The sequence below is a fragment of the Odocoileus virginianus genome, chromosome 21 (genome assembly GCF_023699985.2).
Source record: "Odocoileus virginianus isolate 20LAN1187 ecotype Illinois chromosome 21, Ovbor_1.2, whole genome shotgun sequence".
NCBI classification, from domain to species: domain Eukaryota; kingdom Metazoa; phylum Chordata; class Mammalia; order Artiodactyla; family Cervidae; genus Odocoileus; species Odocoileus virginianus.
The window spans coordinates 4,510,568-4,529,677 of record NC_069694.1 but is presented as its reverse complement, the minus strand read 5'-3'; the positions used below and the strand labels follow the sequence as shown (position 1 = coordinate 4,529,677).

At 41.9% G+C, this 19,110-nt stretch overlaps 1 protein-coding gene across 1 annotated transcript in view; it reads left to right on the top strand.

The window, feature by feature from the left end:
• The window catches only part of GRXCR1 (glutaredoxin and cysteine rich domain containing 1), a 121,240-nt gene that overhangs the window by 48,532 nt on the left and 53,598 nt on the right, over nucleotides 1–19,110 (top strand). The window contains exon 2 of the mRNA XM_070452395.1: nucleotides 14,368–14,610. Within this exon, the coding sequence (XP_070308496.1) occupies nucleotides 14,368–14,610 (243 nt within the window). The remainder of the gene's footprint in view (nucleotides 1–14,367; nucleotides 14,611–19,110) is intronic.

Below are 19,110 nucleotides of genomic sequence, written 5' to 3'. Positions count from 1 at the left end.
ACTGTCACATTTCTTTCACAAAATCGAGAAAGGACAGCATAGGTACCTGAATCTGACTTCCTGTCAACTCAGTGGGAGGTTTTAATTAGGAACTCTTCTTTCAGTAAGAAGGAGAAAATGAGAATAAGGTGACAAGTCTTATTGGTGGACAGTCATAAGGATTAGGCAAATTTCCTATAGAATATTTGCTTACCCTCCGTGGGGACAAATAGAATATGCTGTTTAAAAAGATGGCAAGAACATCGAGAGACTTCTAGTTTCAGGGATTTGCAATCTGTAGTTTGGATAAGAATCGTCTGCGGTACTTACTGCACGGCAGGGCTACTGGACCAGAATCTATGGGCAGGGGTGATGGTGCTAGGACTGCATCCCAGGAGATCTGATACAAGTGGTCTATGGACCATACTTTGAGGGGTGATGGTAATGCATCTTGTCTCCTGTAAGAATTTTAAGAGTTCATCTTGCTCTCTCCTTCTTTCTTTCCCTTCCTCCCTCCCTTCCTTTCTCCCCGTTCCCTCCCTTTCTCTCTCTCCGTTTTCAGTTCAGTTCAGTTCAGTCGCTCAGTGTCCGACTCTTTGCAACCCCATGATTCGCAGCCCGCCAGGCCTCCCTGTCCATCACCAACTCCCGGAGTTCACTCAAATTGACGTCCATCGAGTCGGTGATACCATCCAGCCATCTCATCCTCTGTCGTCCCCTTTCCTCCTGCCCCCAACCCCTCCCAGCATCAGGGTATTTTCTAATGAGTCAACTCTCCATTTTACTCTTTCTCTATTCTCAATTCTATTTTAATAGCAGACAATAATGGAAGACTTGAAGATCTGAACTTTGCTTCCAAGTTACTCACAATCTACTTGTTAGACAGAATGCCACTAATAATTGACACAAGGAAGCAAAGACTGAAGCATAAGGGGCAAATAGAAATGCTTGCATTTGCATTTGAATGCAAGAAGAAACCACACAGCCCGTGATGAAAGGGCTGAGATGTGGCCAATTAATGGAAGTGCTGCATTATCGATTTGGGAGGTAGACTTGCCTGGGGTCAGTTCTAGGTTTCCACATCACATCTGTATAATCCAGGGCAAAGTCATTTTGTATCTTTGAGTCTCAATTTCCTCATCTTTTTAAAAAGAGAAGATGTAAAAGTGGGGACAGAGGGAAGGAAAAAGGCCTGAAACATATAGAGAGAATTGATACTTGATTTACAGAAAATGGGGGTGGTGGGGGAAAGTGCTGGAGGAATCAGGACCATTCCCAGATTTTCAGCAGTGGGTTAACTAGGTTTAGTGGCAGTGATGCTAGTTTCAGGCATTCTCAATGCAAGGTATAAAGGGTGTGTCCCTCTGGGTGGAGATGTTACACTGATAACTGGACACCTAGTCTGGAGTGCTGGAGTGCAGTGTGAGCTGAAGATAAACCCTTGGGAATTCACAGCCTTCACTTAGTTACTGAAATTTTGATGAGCTCATCCAGAGAGAAGGAGGTGGTCCAAGCTGAGAGTCCATGGGAAAGAGAATTCTTAGGGGAAGAGTGACTCTAGAGGAACATGGATAGCCAGACACATAAGAGGAAATCTAGGAAAGATGGATGTTATGTATGCCAATGGAAAAAATTTTTATGTGTTTGTGCTTTGAACAAGTGTGCAATCTCCCTGTGACTTATTTACTTTGTCAATGAAAATGAAATAGCAATATGTATTGCATTTTGTTTGTGAGGATTATAGTGATAATAAATCTGTTCATCTGATATGCCTGTAGCATAAAAATCATCAGTGAATATTTTTTCTGCTGCAAATGTTGATTGAATTATGAATAAAATGGCTGACAGTAAAATCTTCCACTTAATGAGACATTATTTCCTTCAATAATTTAGCCAGATCTCTTTCCTAATGACTGAATTTCCAAAATCTAATAATTAGCTCCAGTAAGGAGTTCTGATATCAAAGCAAGCAGTGTCTGGTGAAGAATATTTTTATTTTCTTCTTTCTGATAATACTATGATTAATCTTGTTTAAAAACATCTGCATTTATTTCTTATTTGAATATGCAATCAATATCAAGTGATTATCTTCCTTTAGAAAATTACATTGGTCATCTGAGGCAGTATAGAATACACTTGAAAAAAATTATGACTTTTACGGTTTTGAGTATTATTCTTCACATCAGCTCCTGTAGGCTTCTTGTGCCTCACAATTTTGTTCCTATTATTAAAGCAACATAATTTGGGGAAAATGAGATGAAAAGGCAACATTTTCTTGCTTTTGAAATCTTATGGTTATTTGCTTTGAAGTTGAACTGAAAGACTTAGTTAGATTCCTTTTTGGAACACATAAACAAATTCAACCTCTGGCTTTTTGCAGAAATTTCAAACATTTTTATTTGTGCTTTTCTTTTCATGTAACACAAAGCCCCTCCCTTGATTCGTCATGCTTAGCATCTGATTTTCAGAGCAATTTCTAAGGCTTGTTTGACAATTTGAGCAAAGCATGTTGCAAGGCAAGAGGTAGGAAAGAATAGAAAAGAGAAATGAGACTCACTGAATTGACAAAGATCGAGCAAATCTTTCTTTAATACACTTGCTTGTTTTTAAACTCTTTACATCTCTTCAGTAGCAACTTGGAGAGAAGTCCTGCTCACAAATGATTATATCGAGGTCTTAAAAGAGCAATATGTTTCACGCCTGTCTTAATAGAAATACCCTTATTTTGTGTTTTAGCAAGCCAATAGGTACAATGAGGGAGATTCAGTCTACTAGAGGTTTGAGTGTATTTTTGACATTGTCATACACTTGTTCAAGCTGGGTTAGATGATCTCCAAGTTTCCTGTCTGCTTTAAGATTGTGTAACTTGAAGTTTTTTTACCCCTAAACCTATGACCTGTGACCTTAAAGTCAATCTCTCTCTATTTACCTGCCTATATATATATATCTATCATAAACTCAACAATAGTCTCCCTGACCCCAAAGTTGTTCTTATCCTAATTCCTGAATGCTTGGTTGCTCAGTCATGTCCAACTCTTTGAGACCCCATGGACTATAGCCCACCAGGCTCCTCTGTCCATGGGATTTCACAGGCAAGAATACTGGAGTGGGTTGCCATTTCCTTCTCTAGGGAATCTTCCCGACCCAGGGATCGAACCTGCAGCTCCTGCACCTCCTGCATTGGCAGAAGTAGTAAAGAATTCTTTACCACTGAGCCACCTGGGAAGCCCCATCCTAATTCCTAGAGTTTGTGAACATTTGTCTTACAGCCGAAGGGACTTTGCATTAGTAGTTAGCTAGGGATCTTGAGATGGAAATATTATTCTGGATTTTTGGATGGGACCAATGTAATCACAAGGGTCCTTGTAAGAAAGAGGCATGAAGGTTGGAATCAGAGAAGAGGTGTGACCATGGAAACAGAGGTGGTTACAGTGTACAGTTGACCCTTGAACAAGAATGGAGGTTAGGGACACTGACCTTCCAGAGAGTCAAAAATCCTGTATAATTCAGTCAACCTTCACCGTCTTGGGTTCCTTCATGCTAGCAGTTTGGCATTTGAGGATTCAACCAACCTCGGATCAGATCATTTAATAGAGTAGTATTTATTATTGAAAAAAGTTTGTGTATAAATGGACTTGCACAGTTCAAAGCTGTGTTGTTCAAGGGTCAGCTTTACTTTGATGATGGCAGAAGGGATGGAGACCCAAGGAATGCAGGTGACCTCTAGAAGCTGGGGAAAATGAGGCAATAAATTCCCCCCTGGAGCCTCTAAAGGGGAGGTGGTCCTGCCAAGACCTTGATTTCTGCCCAGTGGAACTTATTTGAGACTTCTGACCTCCAGAATTGGAGATGATTAATTTAGAGATAATACATTTCTGTTGTTTTAGGCCACTACATTTGTGATAATTTGATACAACAGCCCTAAAACATTATGAAACTTTAAGATTCACTTCAGTTCAGTTGCTCAGTCATGTCCAACACAACTGAGCGACTGAACTGAACTGTCCGACCCTTTGCGACCCCATGGACTGCAGCACGCCAGGCTTCCCTGTCCGTCACCAACTCCTGGAGCTTGCTCAAACTCATGTCCATCAAGTCGGTGATGCCATCCAACCATCTCATCCTCTGTCGTCTCCTTCTCCTCCTGCCTTCAATCTTTCCCAGCATCAGGGTCTTTTCCAGTGAGTCAGTTCTTTGCATCAGGTGGCCAAAGTATTGGAGTTTCAGCTTCAGCTTCAACATCAGTCTTTCCAGTGAGTATTCAGGACTGATTTCCTTTATGATTGGTGACTTATGGAACTTTAGGATTAATAAATCCTATATCTGTCCCTCTAACTTCTTTTTACTCAATGAGATGGGGTAGAAATGGAGTTAAAATCAGGACGTGACCTATAGGATCATATAAAGATTTGAGTTCTGTGGTTTACTCAGATCAAATACTGGCTCCATCTCTGGCTACTTGTCTGACTTTAGGCTTGTCATCTACTTCCCTCATCTGCAAAGCTAAGATAATGATAGCACTTGCTTTCCCTATAGAATTAAAGGATGCAGTGCTCACAAGATACACGTGCCAGCTTCCTGTGCCAACTTCCGAGCTTCCCATCAATGTTCTCCAGCAGTTCCTCCCCTAAATACAGTGTTTAGAATCTGGAGAAGAGCGTATTTAGGTGAGGTTGGGACCATGAGATCCATGAGTCAGAGTGATGCAAGGGTTAAACATGGAAGCCTAAAGAGGCAGAGATGAGGGATTTGCCCGAGGCTGGTTCCAGTTTTCTCAACCTCTGAGTTTTTACTGGCTTTGAAATAGACTCTCAGTTGATTCTGAGAATTCTACAAAGACGGAGGTCACCTCTTCATAACAATGGAATTTATGAAAGCATCAAGCTGAGATGAGATGCAAGTATTTCAATCTCCAGAGTAGACTCTTATCATATCCCAACCTACTAAAGAGGACTGACTACATTTAGCTGATTATTCAGGCAGTTTCTTTGATGTAGAAAATCCAGAAAGATTTTAATCTTTTATTGCTTGATTTTGTATTCATAATGTGTATGTCTTTGGGAGAATGGAATAAAAAGGGCAACTTTCCCTTTAAGAAAGCACCAGAGTTTTTATAAGCTAAAAAGATGAAAGGCACTATGAAAATGGTCAAGGCAGGACCAAGTACTTATTATTCTGATGCTATTGTTAAACATTTTAGTCCAGTTTCTTCTGGTTTTGCCACTTGAATCTTTCATAGGATGAGAGGGACAATGTGGTTTTTCAGTATCTCCATCTGTAAGATGTTTCTGATTCATTTGCTGCCTGGTTTTTCACTGTGGTAAGCACATCATTTTGGGATGGGATGCTCCTGAAATGATTTTTGGTGTTCACCTCAATATTGTATTACCTGAAGAAATGAGCAGAATTGCAAATGCCAATAAATCATGTTTGTGACAATTTCTATAGAAACCAAAGTATTCAGGTCAGAAGAGAGATGCTTTTGTTTGGTAGAAAGGTGGCTTCCATGAGATCCTAGTTCCTCTCCTCCAAGCTGTGTGACTTTGGGGGATAATGGTGGCTGGTGTGTCTGTGAAGTTTTACAATTTACCGTGTCTTCAGCTGTCTTTGGGCTTCCCTGATAGCTCAGTTGGTAAGGAATCCTCTTGCAATGCGGGAGACCTGGGTTCAATCCTTGGGTTGGGAAGATACCATGGGGAAGGGAAAGGCTACCCACTCCAGTATTCTGGCCTGGAGAATTCCATTGACTGTATAGTACATGGGGTTGCAAAGAGTCAGACACGACTGAGCTACTTTCACGTTCGTTTTCTTTCAGGTGTCTTTTACCTATGACCCTACAACTTCCTCACGGGCTAGATTATAGCTGTACCTATGTGACAGAAGAGAAAAAGTAATCCTGGGAAAGTAAACTGATTTTCCCAAGTTCATGCAGGTACTAAAGTGCCAAAGCAATGGCTCCAGATGGATTTTCTTTCCCCTGAAACATGTTGCTTCCTAAAAAAAAGTTTGATTCAAATAATTAAAGTGTGAGTCTCAATTTCTTCCCATGTAAAGTGTGCATATGGACAAGATGCTGGTGCTAAGCCACTTTCAGTCGTGTCTGACTCTTTGGAACCGCGTGAATTGTAGCCCAGCAGGCTCCTCTGTCCATGGAATTCTCTAGGCAAGAATACTGGAGTGGGTTGCTATTTACTTCTGCAAAAGTGAAAGTCACTCATTCGTGTCCGACTCTTTGCAACCCCATGGACTATAGAGTCCATGGAATTCTCCAGGCCAGAATGCTGGAGTGGGTAGCCTTTCCCTTCTCTAGGGGATCTTCCCAATCCAGGGATCGAACCCAGGCCTCCCACATTGCAGGCGGATTCTTTACCAACTGAGCCACAGGGAAGCCATGGACAAAATGTGGCATCACAAACTCAGACCTAAAGGGACAATGCAGGCAGTGTTCATGAGAGATACTGTCTAGATATAAAGGAAATGGTATTAAATGTGACAACAAGAGCCATGTGTCATCTAAAGTGAGGAGTTGCTGTCAAGCTGTTTTTGCAGAGGAAGGCAGCAAAACCAGTGTTGTTAAGTTTTCTGCTGTTTCAAGAGAAGACAAAAATCTAAATTTTCAAGTGAAATCTCCCTGTGTTAGATTTGTGCTAAATACAGAATTATGACCCCCTCTCCAAGGTCAAAGGGTGGGAGGGGGCACCTTCATTTCCATTAACTCTGATGTGCTGGAAAATCAGTATTGTTTCAGTTTAACTTTTTGGAAAAATTTATCTCTTTGGTCTGGAAGATTCATTAGGTTCATTGACTTTTCAATTAATGTCTAGGCCAACTCAGTAATTGATTTGGACAAACAGATAACTTCTAAAGCATGAAGGGAAATGAAATATAATGAATGAAATAAAATAAAATCCATTTATTTCTGTGATCTTGGAGCATTGTGCAAACAGAATACACTGTACCGAAATCTTTGTGTGAAGAGTTTATGCTCATGTGTTTCTTTCATGCCACCAAGAGGGCAAGTGAACTTAGAAAAGGAGGGATTTTTATGACATCTCATACATATTCTCTATTGTTTTCCACTCTCAGAATTGTGGCATATCCAAGCAAATTTAAGTAGTAATTTAACTCATTAAAGATATTTATTTTTTGATTATCATATAATTATGAAGTTAAACTTTGCCATTCAGACTTAGGAGGTTGATGACTGGTGTGAATTTGGACTTGTTGATGATAATGATAGTGGTGATAGTACTACTGCCGTTGTGTGTCCAAAACATTTTGTAATAATGATATTAATAATGAAGAAATAATATTTGTTGAATGTTTGCTATGTATCAGGATTCATGTTAAAGATTTTCCTATTCATTTTTAACTGGCATGAGATTATTCTGTTACTAAGAGATAGATTCAAACCAAGTATTAATTCAGTGTATGCAGAAGAGATCAGGAGGTGTTTCCTGAGCATCCATGTACTAGGTCATATTCTGGGTTCTTGTGTACAAAATGAATTTCTGCTTTATGTGTGTGTGTGTGTGTGTGTGTGTGTGTCAGTCACTGAGTCATATCCAATTCTTTGTGACCCCATGGACTATAGCATGCCAGACTCCTCTGTCCATGGGGTTCTCTAAACAAGAATACTGAAGCGGGTTACCATTTCCTTCTCCAGAGGATCTTCCCAGATCAGGGCTCAAACCCTTGTCTCCTGCATTGGCAGGCAGATTCTTTACCACTGAGCTACCAGGGAAGCCCTTGCTTTATTTAGGTTACGTTTTATTTGTTGAGATGATAAGCCAGTAAACATACACAATCATGTCCAGCAGCACTAAGCATTCTAAAAGAAAGAATTGCATTAGGGCACGGAGGGGCTATTTTTACAGGGGATGATGAGGAAGGTATGTCTGAGAAGGTGCTATGTGACCAGAGACACTGGGATGAAGTGGAGGGGGCAATGGGAGTTTCTAGGACAGTCGCTTTGACAGTCCTTCCGTGGTACTAGTCACTGCTCAGGTCTGGAATGGCGTGACCGTGGGTGGGCTGCATTTAAGAGGGTCGTGGAGTATCTCCCTAAGGCTGTAAGCAAGGATTGAGGAGGAAACTCAGCTTAAAGTTCTGGTTCTGCTCCATGTTCCTCTGAGGCCTGCAGACACCTTAAGTTTACCTTCAAGTTTCAGTTTCTTTGCCTATGAAGTTTGGATAATAATCCTTATCTCTTATGATAAGTGAACATTGCACATGTAAAGTTCCCCTTTGCAGCCTTAGAACTGCCCTAGAACAGCCCATGACCTGAGTCATGCAGCAAATAGTAGTTATTATAATTATTTTATAACCTGTGTCTCACAAAGGAACATGAGAAGGTACTCGTGGTGTTTGTGGTCAAAGTGTGGGCGGGGGTGTAGCATTGAAAATCACTATTTACCCTCAGAACTGAATAGGGAGTATGGTCAGAGTGGGGTCCGATTCAGGAACTAAGATAAGAGAGTAGGATGGTGTGGATAAAGTGGCTTTTCACATCACAGTAGTTAAATGAAACAATTCAAACAGCACTTTGAAACAAGGCAGGCAGGAACTTATTTATTTATTTAAATTTAATATTGAGAAGCATCTCAGAATATGCATACAGCCACAGGGGTTTGCAGAGTGGCAGGAAGAGGGAGACAGAGAGAGAGAATTCCTGCCCTTTACTAAGTAAGGCCCACATCCCTGCTTCCAAAGGCAAGTGTCTTGTATTTAAAATTGCTTCCTGGAGCCAGCGGGTTGGCCTGATGCCTAATAATCAGGGAATCTGGGTCCAGTCCCAGCTAGCCTTCTGAGAGGCTGCATGGCTCTGAGCTAATCACTTCACTTCTTCATCTTCAGACGGAGGAGAAAAGATCTCTGCATCTTGTCCATGTCAAAGGAACCTTTTTAGACTGAAATGAAAAAAGGTAAAAATGCCCCTCCTGGGATGGTGCTATTAAATGTGGGCGCATAACTTGGTAGAGAGACCGACCTCTTTAAGTCATCAGTGTTATCTACGGGCCTTGAGCTAGGTCTGCAGTGGTCTGTTTGGGCAATAACTTCATCCCGGGGCAGGGGTAACAAAGCAGCAGCCTGCTCAGGGTCTGCTTGGCGGGCTGGAAACACGCGGACTCTGAAGTGGGTGCTTCGGGGCTCCGACTTTCTAATTTTGCTGTGATTTTAACTCCATCATCCTGCTGAGGACACTTGTTCCCTCTGAGTCTAGGCTTCTAGATCTATAAATAAATATACTCACATCATGTAAATTATTGGGAAGATTAAGTAAATGTAGTTATTAGCATTATGTCTGCCATAGCAGGAGACGTGGGTAGATCCCTGAGTTGGGAGGGTCTCCCGGAGGAGGGCATGGCAACCCCTCCAGTGTTCTTGCCTGGAGAATCCCCACGGACAGTGGGGCCTGGAGGGTTACGGTCCCTGGGATCAGGGAGTCGGACAAAACCGAGCGCGCACGCATGCGCGCACTGCCGTCAGCGCTTTAAAACGTCACTCTTTATGATGTTTTTTAGTTTTGTTTAAGAATTGAATTCCTGGAATTGTCGAGGCATCTCAGTTTCAGGGGATCTTGTCAAGCCAGGGCCACCTGGGCAGGCAAAGGGCCGGGTGGATATAACCCACCAGATCCGCCCCAGCCCGCGGAGGCGGGTCTGCACCAAGCCGACCCTGCACCGGGGGGCAGCGGGACTGATTCTCAGTTCCAGCAGGCGCGGGGCCCCAGAGGTGTTCCTAGACGCCTAGACGACTGCAGTACCTACCGTCCGGCAGCGGTGACTGCCAGGTGCAGCGTGAAGACGTATTTGGCTATGTAGAAACCCTTTAGTCTCGTTCACAGCGAGTTCCCGCCCTTGACAACACATCTACCTTTGCTGTGGGTTGTTGTGAGGCTTTGGGCACCCTGAAGATTCATCTTTTTTTAATCAATGGAAAGGAGGCAGTAGCTTGCCTTTGTTATCACCTAGATTGACTCCCTGACAACAAGCAGGCTGCAGATCCCAGTGGCTTCTTAGCACTTTCTCAGACGCCTCCATCCTTCATTACGCTATCCCCATGGTAACACTGAGGAAGGCAGAAGAGGGACAGCTAACCACTGAGAGGCTATTTTTAGATTTCTGGCCAGATGCTTTGACAAATCTGTTGAGGGAAAGAAAATGAAGCAAGTGTAGAAGAGGATTATTTTCCCCCAAGACAATATCACTTAAAATTCATATGATAAAACTGGAAACAACCTCGAGAAATAATTCAACCCACTTATTTATAGAAAGATCTACTTTCACATCATATAAAAAACTGTTCAATAAGATCATTCTTATTAACTTAATTACTTACACCAGATAACTTTATTTCCTACCTTGAATTTATCCCACATTCAGTCCGAGTTCCCAGACCAAGGGAGTTGGGGATGAGAATGGAAATGATGGGTCAAGGTGTGGATTACACGGCCCTGAGAGCATCGTTCCTTTGACTGTACTAATAATGACACTGTTGCTGAGCCTTCCAGGTAGCTTAGCAGTAAAGGATCTGCCAGCCAATGTGGGAAACATGAGTTTGATCCCTGGGTTGGAAAGATCCCTTGGAGAAGGAAATGGCAGCCCACTCCAGTGTTCTTGTCTGGGAAATCCCATGGAGGTGCCTGGTGGGCTATAGTCCATGGGGTTCCAAAGAAACAGACAAGACTTAGCAACTAAACAATTAAAACAGAAACGGCACTGGCTAGGTTTGTGCAAATGTCTGCACTGGATCTGGTTCACTTATTTTTAAAATATGTAAACCCCTCCCATACTCCTTAAAAACCTTCAGGAATTTCCCATTGCTCTTGGAGAAAGGCCATAGATCTTTAAAGTGGCTGTAAAATACCCATGCTATTGATCCTATATACATGTCCAGAATCATTCGGTATTATTATAATTCTCCTTCTTTGTGTTTCACCTAAGATTTTCTTTCAGAATCTCAAACATGCCATCTTCCTCCGTGTCAACCTCTTTACACTCGTCTATGATATTTCCCCCCATGCTCACTACCTAGTTAATTTCTGTAACTTCTTATCCTTTTAATCAGAGCTCAAATACCAGAAATTGCTTTCTTAACCTCTAAACAAAAAAGAGCCTTCTGCCATAGCCTCTTCTAACAACCTGTGCATTTCCTTTGCAGCACTTACCAGCTTATAATTCTATATTTATTTATGTAGCATTTTAGGTTTTTTAAAAAATTACTTTAACCTATGAACTCCATGCTGTTAGGAAATTGTATTGTTTGTTCACCATTATATATCTAGTGCCTAGCATATATTTGGCAACTTATTCTAGTGACTGTGTAAATGACTAGCAGTTATTTTAAAAGGACATAAGCCTAGGTTTTCTGTCAAGTCAAACTGTCTATGTGACTTATCAGGGCACCTCAAAATACAATGTGCACCCAGATTTCCCATAAAACTTGTTAAAGAGCAGATTTGGATTCAGTAGGTCTGGGCTGCAGCTCGTGATTCTGCATCTCCAGCTGGTGTCTAACTAGCCCTGGACCTTGGTTGCACGGAAATTGCCATGTGCTGTGTGCTCAGTAGCTTGAGTCGTGTCTGACTCTGTGCGACCCGATGGACCGAAGCCCTCCAGGCTCCTCTGTCCATGGGATTCTCCTGGCAGGAATACTGGAGTGGGTTGCCCTTCCCTTCTCCAGGGGGTCTTCCCGAGTCAGGGATCAAACCCACGTCTCCTGTGTCTTCTGCATTGCGGCGGATTCCTTAGTGCTGAACCACTGGGGAAGCCAGAAGTTGCCATAGGAATTTTCAAAAAAAACTTCAATTTTGAAGTCCCACCCTGTGATTCTGATTTAACTAGTATGTGCTTGGCCTGGGCTTTAGGGATTTTTAAAAGCTCCCGAGTTTATTCTGATATCAAATACTATTGTAGAATCATTGACTTCAGGCAACAGAGCTAATCCTCAACAATAGCTGTATAGGAATATTTTTGTTACCCTTTGCATTAGACAGCATTTAACATGGCCACCCAATAAGGATTCACGCTGTTACTGTTTTTTAAATGTATATTTCTTAGAGACACATAGGAAAGTGGTACCAAGCATTTGTTTCCTAGCAGAGAGAATCCTATGTGAGTCAGTTGTTGTGGTAGCAGAAAGGTCCAATCTTAAACTTTCCCACTTCTTTACATAGGGGAACTGTATTTATTATCAAATATTTAAAACAATATGTATACTATTGAAAAAAGTGGAGCATTTTGGTAGAAACAAATGCAGTTATGTCTTTGCAACCAGAGGAACAATGCATAATTACCCAGATAATATCGTTAGGAAGAAGAGAACCTTAGTGCTCTTCCAAAAGCTGCAACATTTACAGTGAGTTCAATGATTCCCAGCATGTCCATAAATGTACAAGGGGAAACCAGAGGCTCTTGGGCATTTGGTTACCCTCTTTGAAGATCAGTGCTTCTTAATCTAAAGCATAGTAATAGTCCTCTTTTTTTAAATTATATTATTAATTTCACTAATATTTTCCACTGATTTATTTTTGCTTGTGGTTTTATTCTTAGAAGTTCCACAATGTGGAGTGTAATATTTTTGCAGTTATAACTTTACACAGTACTTTATTTTAAGCCCTGCAGCAGTTGTTTTCTTATTCTCTCTTACTTAATCTACTCATCAAATCTGTTTGGTATCTACAGCTATTATCACATTCTACAGATGAGGAAACTGAGCTAAATGGCTCAGGAATTTCTCAGAGACACAGATGGCCAGAGGCATTGTCCAGGAATATATGATATAACTCCCCGGGATTCTCTCCTTTCCAGTGTTAATACATTTCCGGTCTATAGGCCAAATTCAGCCTTCAGTGATATTGGTCCAAGGGTCTTAATATATTTTTTAACGAGGTGCCACTATTTAGAGAGCAGAAAATTTCTTATGAAAATCCAGATTTCAAGTTTATATTTACGATAATCTTATCTGACAACACTAAGTAACCTGACTGAAATCCTGAAATGTGCCTGCAGCGGAGTTCTGTTTTTCCCTTTTCAAATGACATGCTTCCTGCCTCTCACTAGTGCCTCTCTCACTCCCCGCCTGCTCCAGTATTCACGACGCGGGCTTTGCCCTTCCAGCGCTCTGGTTTCCAACTCAGCCTCTAAGTTCTGTTGAGGGAAGAAATGATTCTTATGTCTTTAGTACATTTTACCACCAGGAAAAACAAAATATCCTCTTTCTCAATGATGAGTAGACCATTGCACTGCCATCCTCATCACTTCATACCTTTTCAGGACTATCTGTGTGTCTGCATCTGGCTGAGTGGTTCAATTTCTTGATACCTCCTGGTTCTACTATTTAGCTGTGTGGAGTGATTTCCAATCAAAGTTTTGATTTCACAGGAGTTTACAAGTTGTATGGTTGTCTTTCAATAACTGTAGCCCTGTGGAGACTCACGTATCCCTTGAACTCATGGTATGTAGTTGGGTTCTGTTCAGTCTCCTTCAAGTAAGACTATGATAAGGAGGAAGAGGATGATGTTGTCCTGGTGATGTCAGGACCACCTAGCTGATATGGTGCTCGCAGTGTCAGCAGGGTTTCCCAGGAATGCAGTCACTGATTTCTAATGCAGCAGGAAACACAGACAAAGATGGATTCTCTTCTTAGGAGTCTTCACCTTGGCTTTGAGAGTTGCTTGCCTCTGTTGAAGTGTACCATCTCCTTTATTCCTTTCCACGTCTGGCTTTTACCTTCTGCCCACCCTCTTCTTGTTTCTATACACTCTCTCTGAGCTGCTCAACCCTTTGTTCCTAGTGGTGTAGACCTCTCACTGCACGTGGAAGCCTGTCACTCAGCAGAACTCAGGCATGCACACTCAAACCTCAGAACAACCCTATGATATAGGTCTTGTTACTCTCAGGAAATTGTGGCTCAAAAAACCTTAAAATTTGGTAAGCTGATAAGCAGAAGAATTTTCAAAAGGTTAAATTTTAACGTTGACTATTCTGTCCCGTGTTTTACTTTGCGTACAAGAGCCCACTATCATAATTGAATGATGTCTACAAAAGATGAGAAAAATAATTTTACCGTTCCTTATTTCATCACATGGCGTGCCGTGTGAGACATCATCAATTTTAAGGTGTACCATTATCTGATGTGCTACTGAGAAGAGAAAAAAATATGATCAATTAAATTATGTCATCTAAATTCTGTTGACTGCCATTTTTATTGCAATTATAGATGTTCTAAAATATAAAGACATGCCTTAGAATTGTCCAATATGGTGCTTATTCAACTTGTATTGTACACATTTAACATGTAAGTCATGGGCTGAAATGTTAATTGTCTTAAAACAATGAGAAGAAAGCAAATGCAAAATATTTATACTCTAATGTTTTCCTTCAGCAACCATCAACTGAGCTGGAATTTGACCGGGTAGTGATTTATACCACTTGCCTTCGGGTGGTACGGACGACCTTTGAAAGGTGTGAACTGGTTAGAAAGATCTTCCAGAACCATCGAGTCAAATTTGAAGAGAAAAACATAGCTCTGAATGGTGACTATGGAAAAGAGTTAGACGAACGATGCCGGCGGGTTTCTGAAGCTCCTTCTCTCCCTGTCGTGTTCATTGATGGCCACTATCTCGGGGTAAGTATCTGCTAAGGAAAATCTTTTTTATTGAACCCAACCAGTGTTGATAGAAATCTGTAAACCTATGACAAAGCAACTTGCATCACAGCTACCAGCACACTTACTGATTTTCAGAGTCCAATCCAGCGGGTTTGAGGCGCTTATTTCTATCCCAAATGATGTATCAGTACAGTGTTCATCCCTACACAGTCGTAGTGAGACAAAATCAGCATGAAATTGTCTTTTTGAATAGAAATACATTTTAAAAATGGTTAGTTGACTTGAGTTTTGAATTGAGAAGCTTGACATATGGGATAAAAACTTTTTTTAAATGCAGGCAAGAAAAATGGAATATACGAGATATGCATTTGTGAATTCTCCTATACTACATTATCAAACACTCAATTTCCTACTTAATGAAACTGAGATGACAGTCATGAAATGAAATCAATACAAAATAGGGCCTGTAGCCAGAATTTTATCTGCTTGTTGTTTAAAATGATTCTTGATTTGAGTAATGCAGGAGTGTGAGACACAAATGCAGGCTTACAGTGAGCAGAGCGGAGAATTCCCACAGCAGCGAAAAAAACCTGACTCCTTCATTGCTCTCTGAATAACACCGTTAGCATAATAACCCCCATCCATCTATGAATGTATGTCATCGGTAAGAAGCCCAAGAAGGGGGCTCTGGAGGGAACACTTTGGAAGAGGAAGAGCAAAGAGCTGAGGAGGTAAGACTAACAAGGTCACTGGTCAGAGAACAGAAAAGTTCAACAATTATTGAATTGCAATAATTAATTTACATGGCATTCTGTATTTTTCTTGATATTTCTGGTGCCTTGAGTGCAGTGAGAAATAAGTACATATTAATTTCTCAAGTCTGGTCGTAACCCTCAGGTTTCAGGGAAAGTTAGAAAAAGCCGGAGCTTTTTCTTAGCAGGAAGTGCTCCTGTTTGTTCCGGGGAGCTTGTATCTGATGTCCTGCCTAGAGCCGTGGCTGTTAGAGGCAGTCTGCCATCTTATGGAAAGATTATTGCAGAAAAGCCATGATTCACTAGCTATGACGTCATGCAGTCTTACTTTCAACCAGAGCTGGACACAGATTGATTCTGAATGAGAAGAATTTTGATTGAAGTATTGAGCCTGAGGTCCCAGAAACCCACAGCGATGGAGCCTGAGGTCCCAGAAACCCACGGCAATGGAACAGATAATAATGGCAGATAAATACATCGATTTTACAAAGCACTATAGCATACTCTCTGCTTACATGTGTTACTCCTCTAACCATCAGTCTAACTTTAGAAATGAAGTCTCTGGAACACTGGATAAAAGGCAAGATAGCCTTGGAGTCAGGCAGCATCGTTTCAAATTCATGCTCTGATACTTCTAATGCTGGAAAATGTGTAAATCACTCTGTACCTGGCTTCCTCCTTTGTATGAGAATACTAGCAGAACTTTTCTTAGGCTAGCTGTGAGGGTTTTACTATGTATGTGTGTATTATATTATTTTATTATTATGTGTGTGTGTGTGTGTGTGTGCTCACTTAATCGTGTCCAACTCTGAGGCCCCGTGGACTGTAGCATGCCAAGTTCCTCTGTCCATGGAATTTTCCAGACAAGAATACTGAAGTGGGTTGCTGTTTCCTACTCCAGAGGATCTTCCTGACCCTGAACTCGAAACACATCTCTTGCGTCCTCTGCGTTGGCAAGAAGGTTGTTGTTTTTTTTTTTTAATCACTAGCGCCACCTGGGAAGCCCCATTATTATATGATTATATGTATCAGTTACATAGTGATATAAAATATTAATCAGTTCCTATGGTTGGAACAAAGTATGTTTTCAATAAATAGTAGCAATTTTCATCCCTGTTTTGAAAAAGAGAACATCCTTTTGCGCCAAGGCACACAGCTGGGTAATCGGCGGGGCTCCGTGTTAGGTCAGTCCGAGTCCCCAGGCCCTTGTACCCCGGCGCATCACCTCAAGGAAAGTAATTGTCGCTAGTTTGCTGCTCTGTTCTTGGCACCTAGGACAGAGATTGCCACAAAGCTCTCAAACACATACACTAAACGGCTGTGGGACTGATGCTATACTGTCCCTTCATATTCTTCCCTTCTCTAAGACATTCTTCCACAGGGGACACAATCTGAAGAACATATCCACACCGGGGAGAGAATCACTAGTACAAGGTTGTGTGAACTTGCTTTTTAAGCTGGGAAAAAGTTCTGACCATGTGAGATCTTTCTCCCTGTGGTGCGTTAAGTTCTGTGAAGCTGCACCCGGATTTTGGTGGGTGATGACTAAGATCGCTCGGGGCAGGAAGCCTGGCCCACCCGATGCTCTGACTTTAGCCACGCTCATCTTCTTCCTGCTTCTCTGTCTCACCCTCCCAAGCGCCTCTCCTGCGGTCTGTCCTTCAGTTTCAGGGATAGAGGGAGAGTGTGATCGACAATGGAGGTGGAATGCAGAGTTCTTTCTCAGTGACTGTCTCTGTGATCACTTTATTCACACAAAGTAGCCTAGACGTAGAAGAATCACACACGTGCTACCCTGTTGCTTCTGAAATTTGAAGCCCCAAGTCTGAAGAGAGGTCAGATGCAGAGATTTCCCCCCTCCCCCCCCTTTCTTTTTCTGATAAAAGAGGAATGACTTCTAGATTTATAATTCAAAACGGAGACAAACCAGTCCAACACAGTTACATAACAACTTCCCCTCCTCCTGTGATAGCCACTTTATTTAGATTCCACGCACAGTTGCAAATAGAGGATATTATTGGGCTTGTAGAACCTTTCCCCTGCAGTATTTGTGCATCTGAAATGGAAGGATGCCCTCTGCTGGGTTTGGCACGTGGTGAAGCATAACATAATTCTGGAAGAGGGAGAGAAACTGATGGTAGTTTCCTTAACACCTATGATGTTTTCAACAGTTGTATAGAACCATCTGATTTAGTTAAAATTTAAGTAAATGAGAAAAATCAAGATGTGTGAATCAGCTGCACCAAATACAACTGTCTTTAAGGATGGAGAGAGAGAGAGAAACAGCCGGAGCCAGAGAATGAAGTAGACACAAACGGGAATGCAGAGACAAAAGTGCGGGAGACCATGAGATGCAAGGAGAGAGGAAAAGGACAATTCACAGCGCCCCTATTTTACTGCCGCAGGCTCAGGGTGGGCAGTGCCAAAGGGACTCAGCTGTTTTCATTGAAGGGAAGCCATCAGGGCTCCATCGAGGGCAAGAATGGGAGAGTTGGCAGGAACGCTCTTTTGGATTGATGACTCTCTTCCCCAGCCGAACCAAAACCTGAAGATGGAAATAATGAATAGCCAAGGGAAAGAAATTACTTCAGGAAGCAGATCTACGCGGCCCTGCAATGCTAAGTGGCAGAGGGGGAACTGGTGGAGGTAGAAGCACATTCAGCCCTGGGGTTGCTATTGTTGTTGTTCCGTCATTCCGTCATGTCCAACTCGTTGCGACCCCATGGACTGTAGCACGTCAGGCTTCCCTGTCCATCCCCATCTCCCAGAGCTGCACAAACTCATGTCCACTGAGTCAGTGATGCCATCCAGCCATCTCATCCTCTGTCATCCCCTTCTCTTTCTGCCTTCAATCTTTTCCAGCATCAGGGTCTTTTCCAATGAATCAGTTCTTCGCATCAGGTGACCACAGTACTGGAGCTTCAGCTTTAGCATCAGTCCTTCCAATGAACATTCAGGATTAATTTCCTTTAGGATTGACTGGTTTGATTTTCTTGCAGTCCAAAGGACTCTCAAGAGACTTTTCCAACACCACAGTTCAAAAGCATCAATTCTTCAGTGCTCAGCCTTCTTTATGGTCTAACTCTCACATTCATACACGACTACTGGAAAAACCATAGCTTTAACCATAAGGACCTTTGCTGGCAAAGCCCTTGGAGTAAGTGTCCTGTTGCTTTTGACATCAGAAAATCTTGATGTGAAAAGATTATGTCCCAATAGTTTGGACATAAATAATCTTATAAATTCCAGTTGGAAATGAGTGAGAAATTATGTCTTGATTATGGACCAACCATAAACCTGTACAGTGAGAGTCCACAAAATCCACACTGGAACATAGCTATGAAGCACGTAGAATGAATCCAACAGGGGACTCCTCTCTAACAGAGCGAGGAATGGGAAGGCTGTTGGTCTAGAGGGGTCTCTTAAATTAGCTGATACTGAGTTGTGGCTGCTTGAAAATTCTGTATCCATTTAAAGTTCTATTTTATTCAATTTAGGAATGAAGAAATTATTATTGAGCATTGCTAGTAGACACACCAGAAATACAGACTCTAGGCTTGCTTAGAGGCTACTTCCAACAATTCTCTGCAGAAATGGGCCACCGAGGAAGCCATTGCCTCAGTCTGGAAGTGGCCAGCTCTCCTAACTTGTTGTCTTTGCCTTAGTCCTCACAAGAAAAATGGATGATTTGTTCTCCACCCTTCTTTCTACAAAATTCTCTTCCTAAGTAAATTCTTGAGTGAGGGTATCTGTTTGTGATCAATAA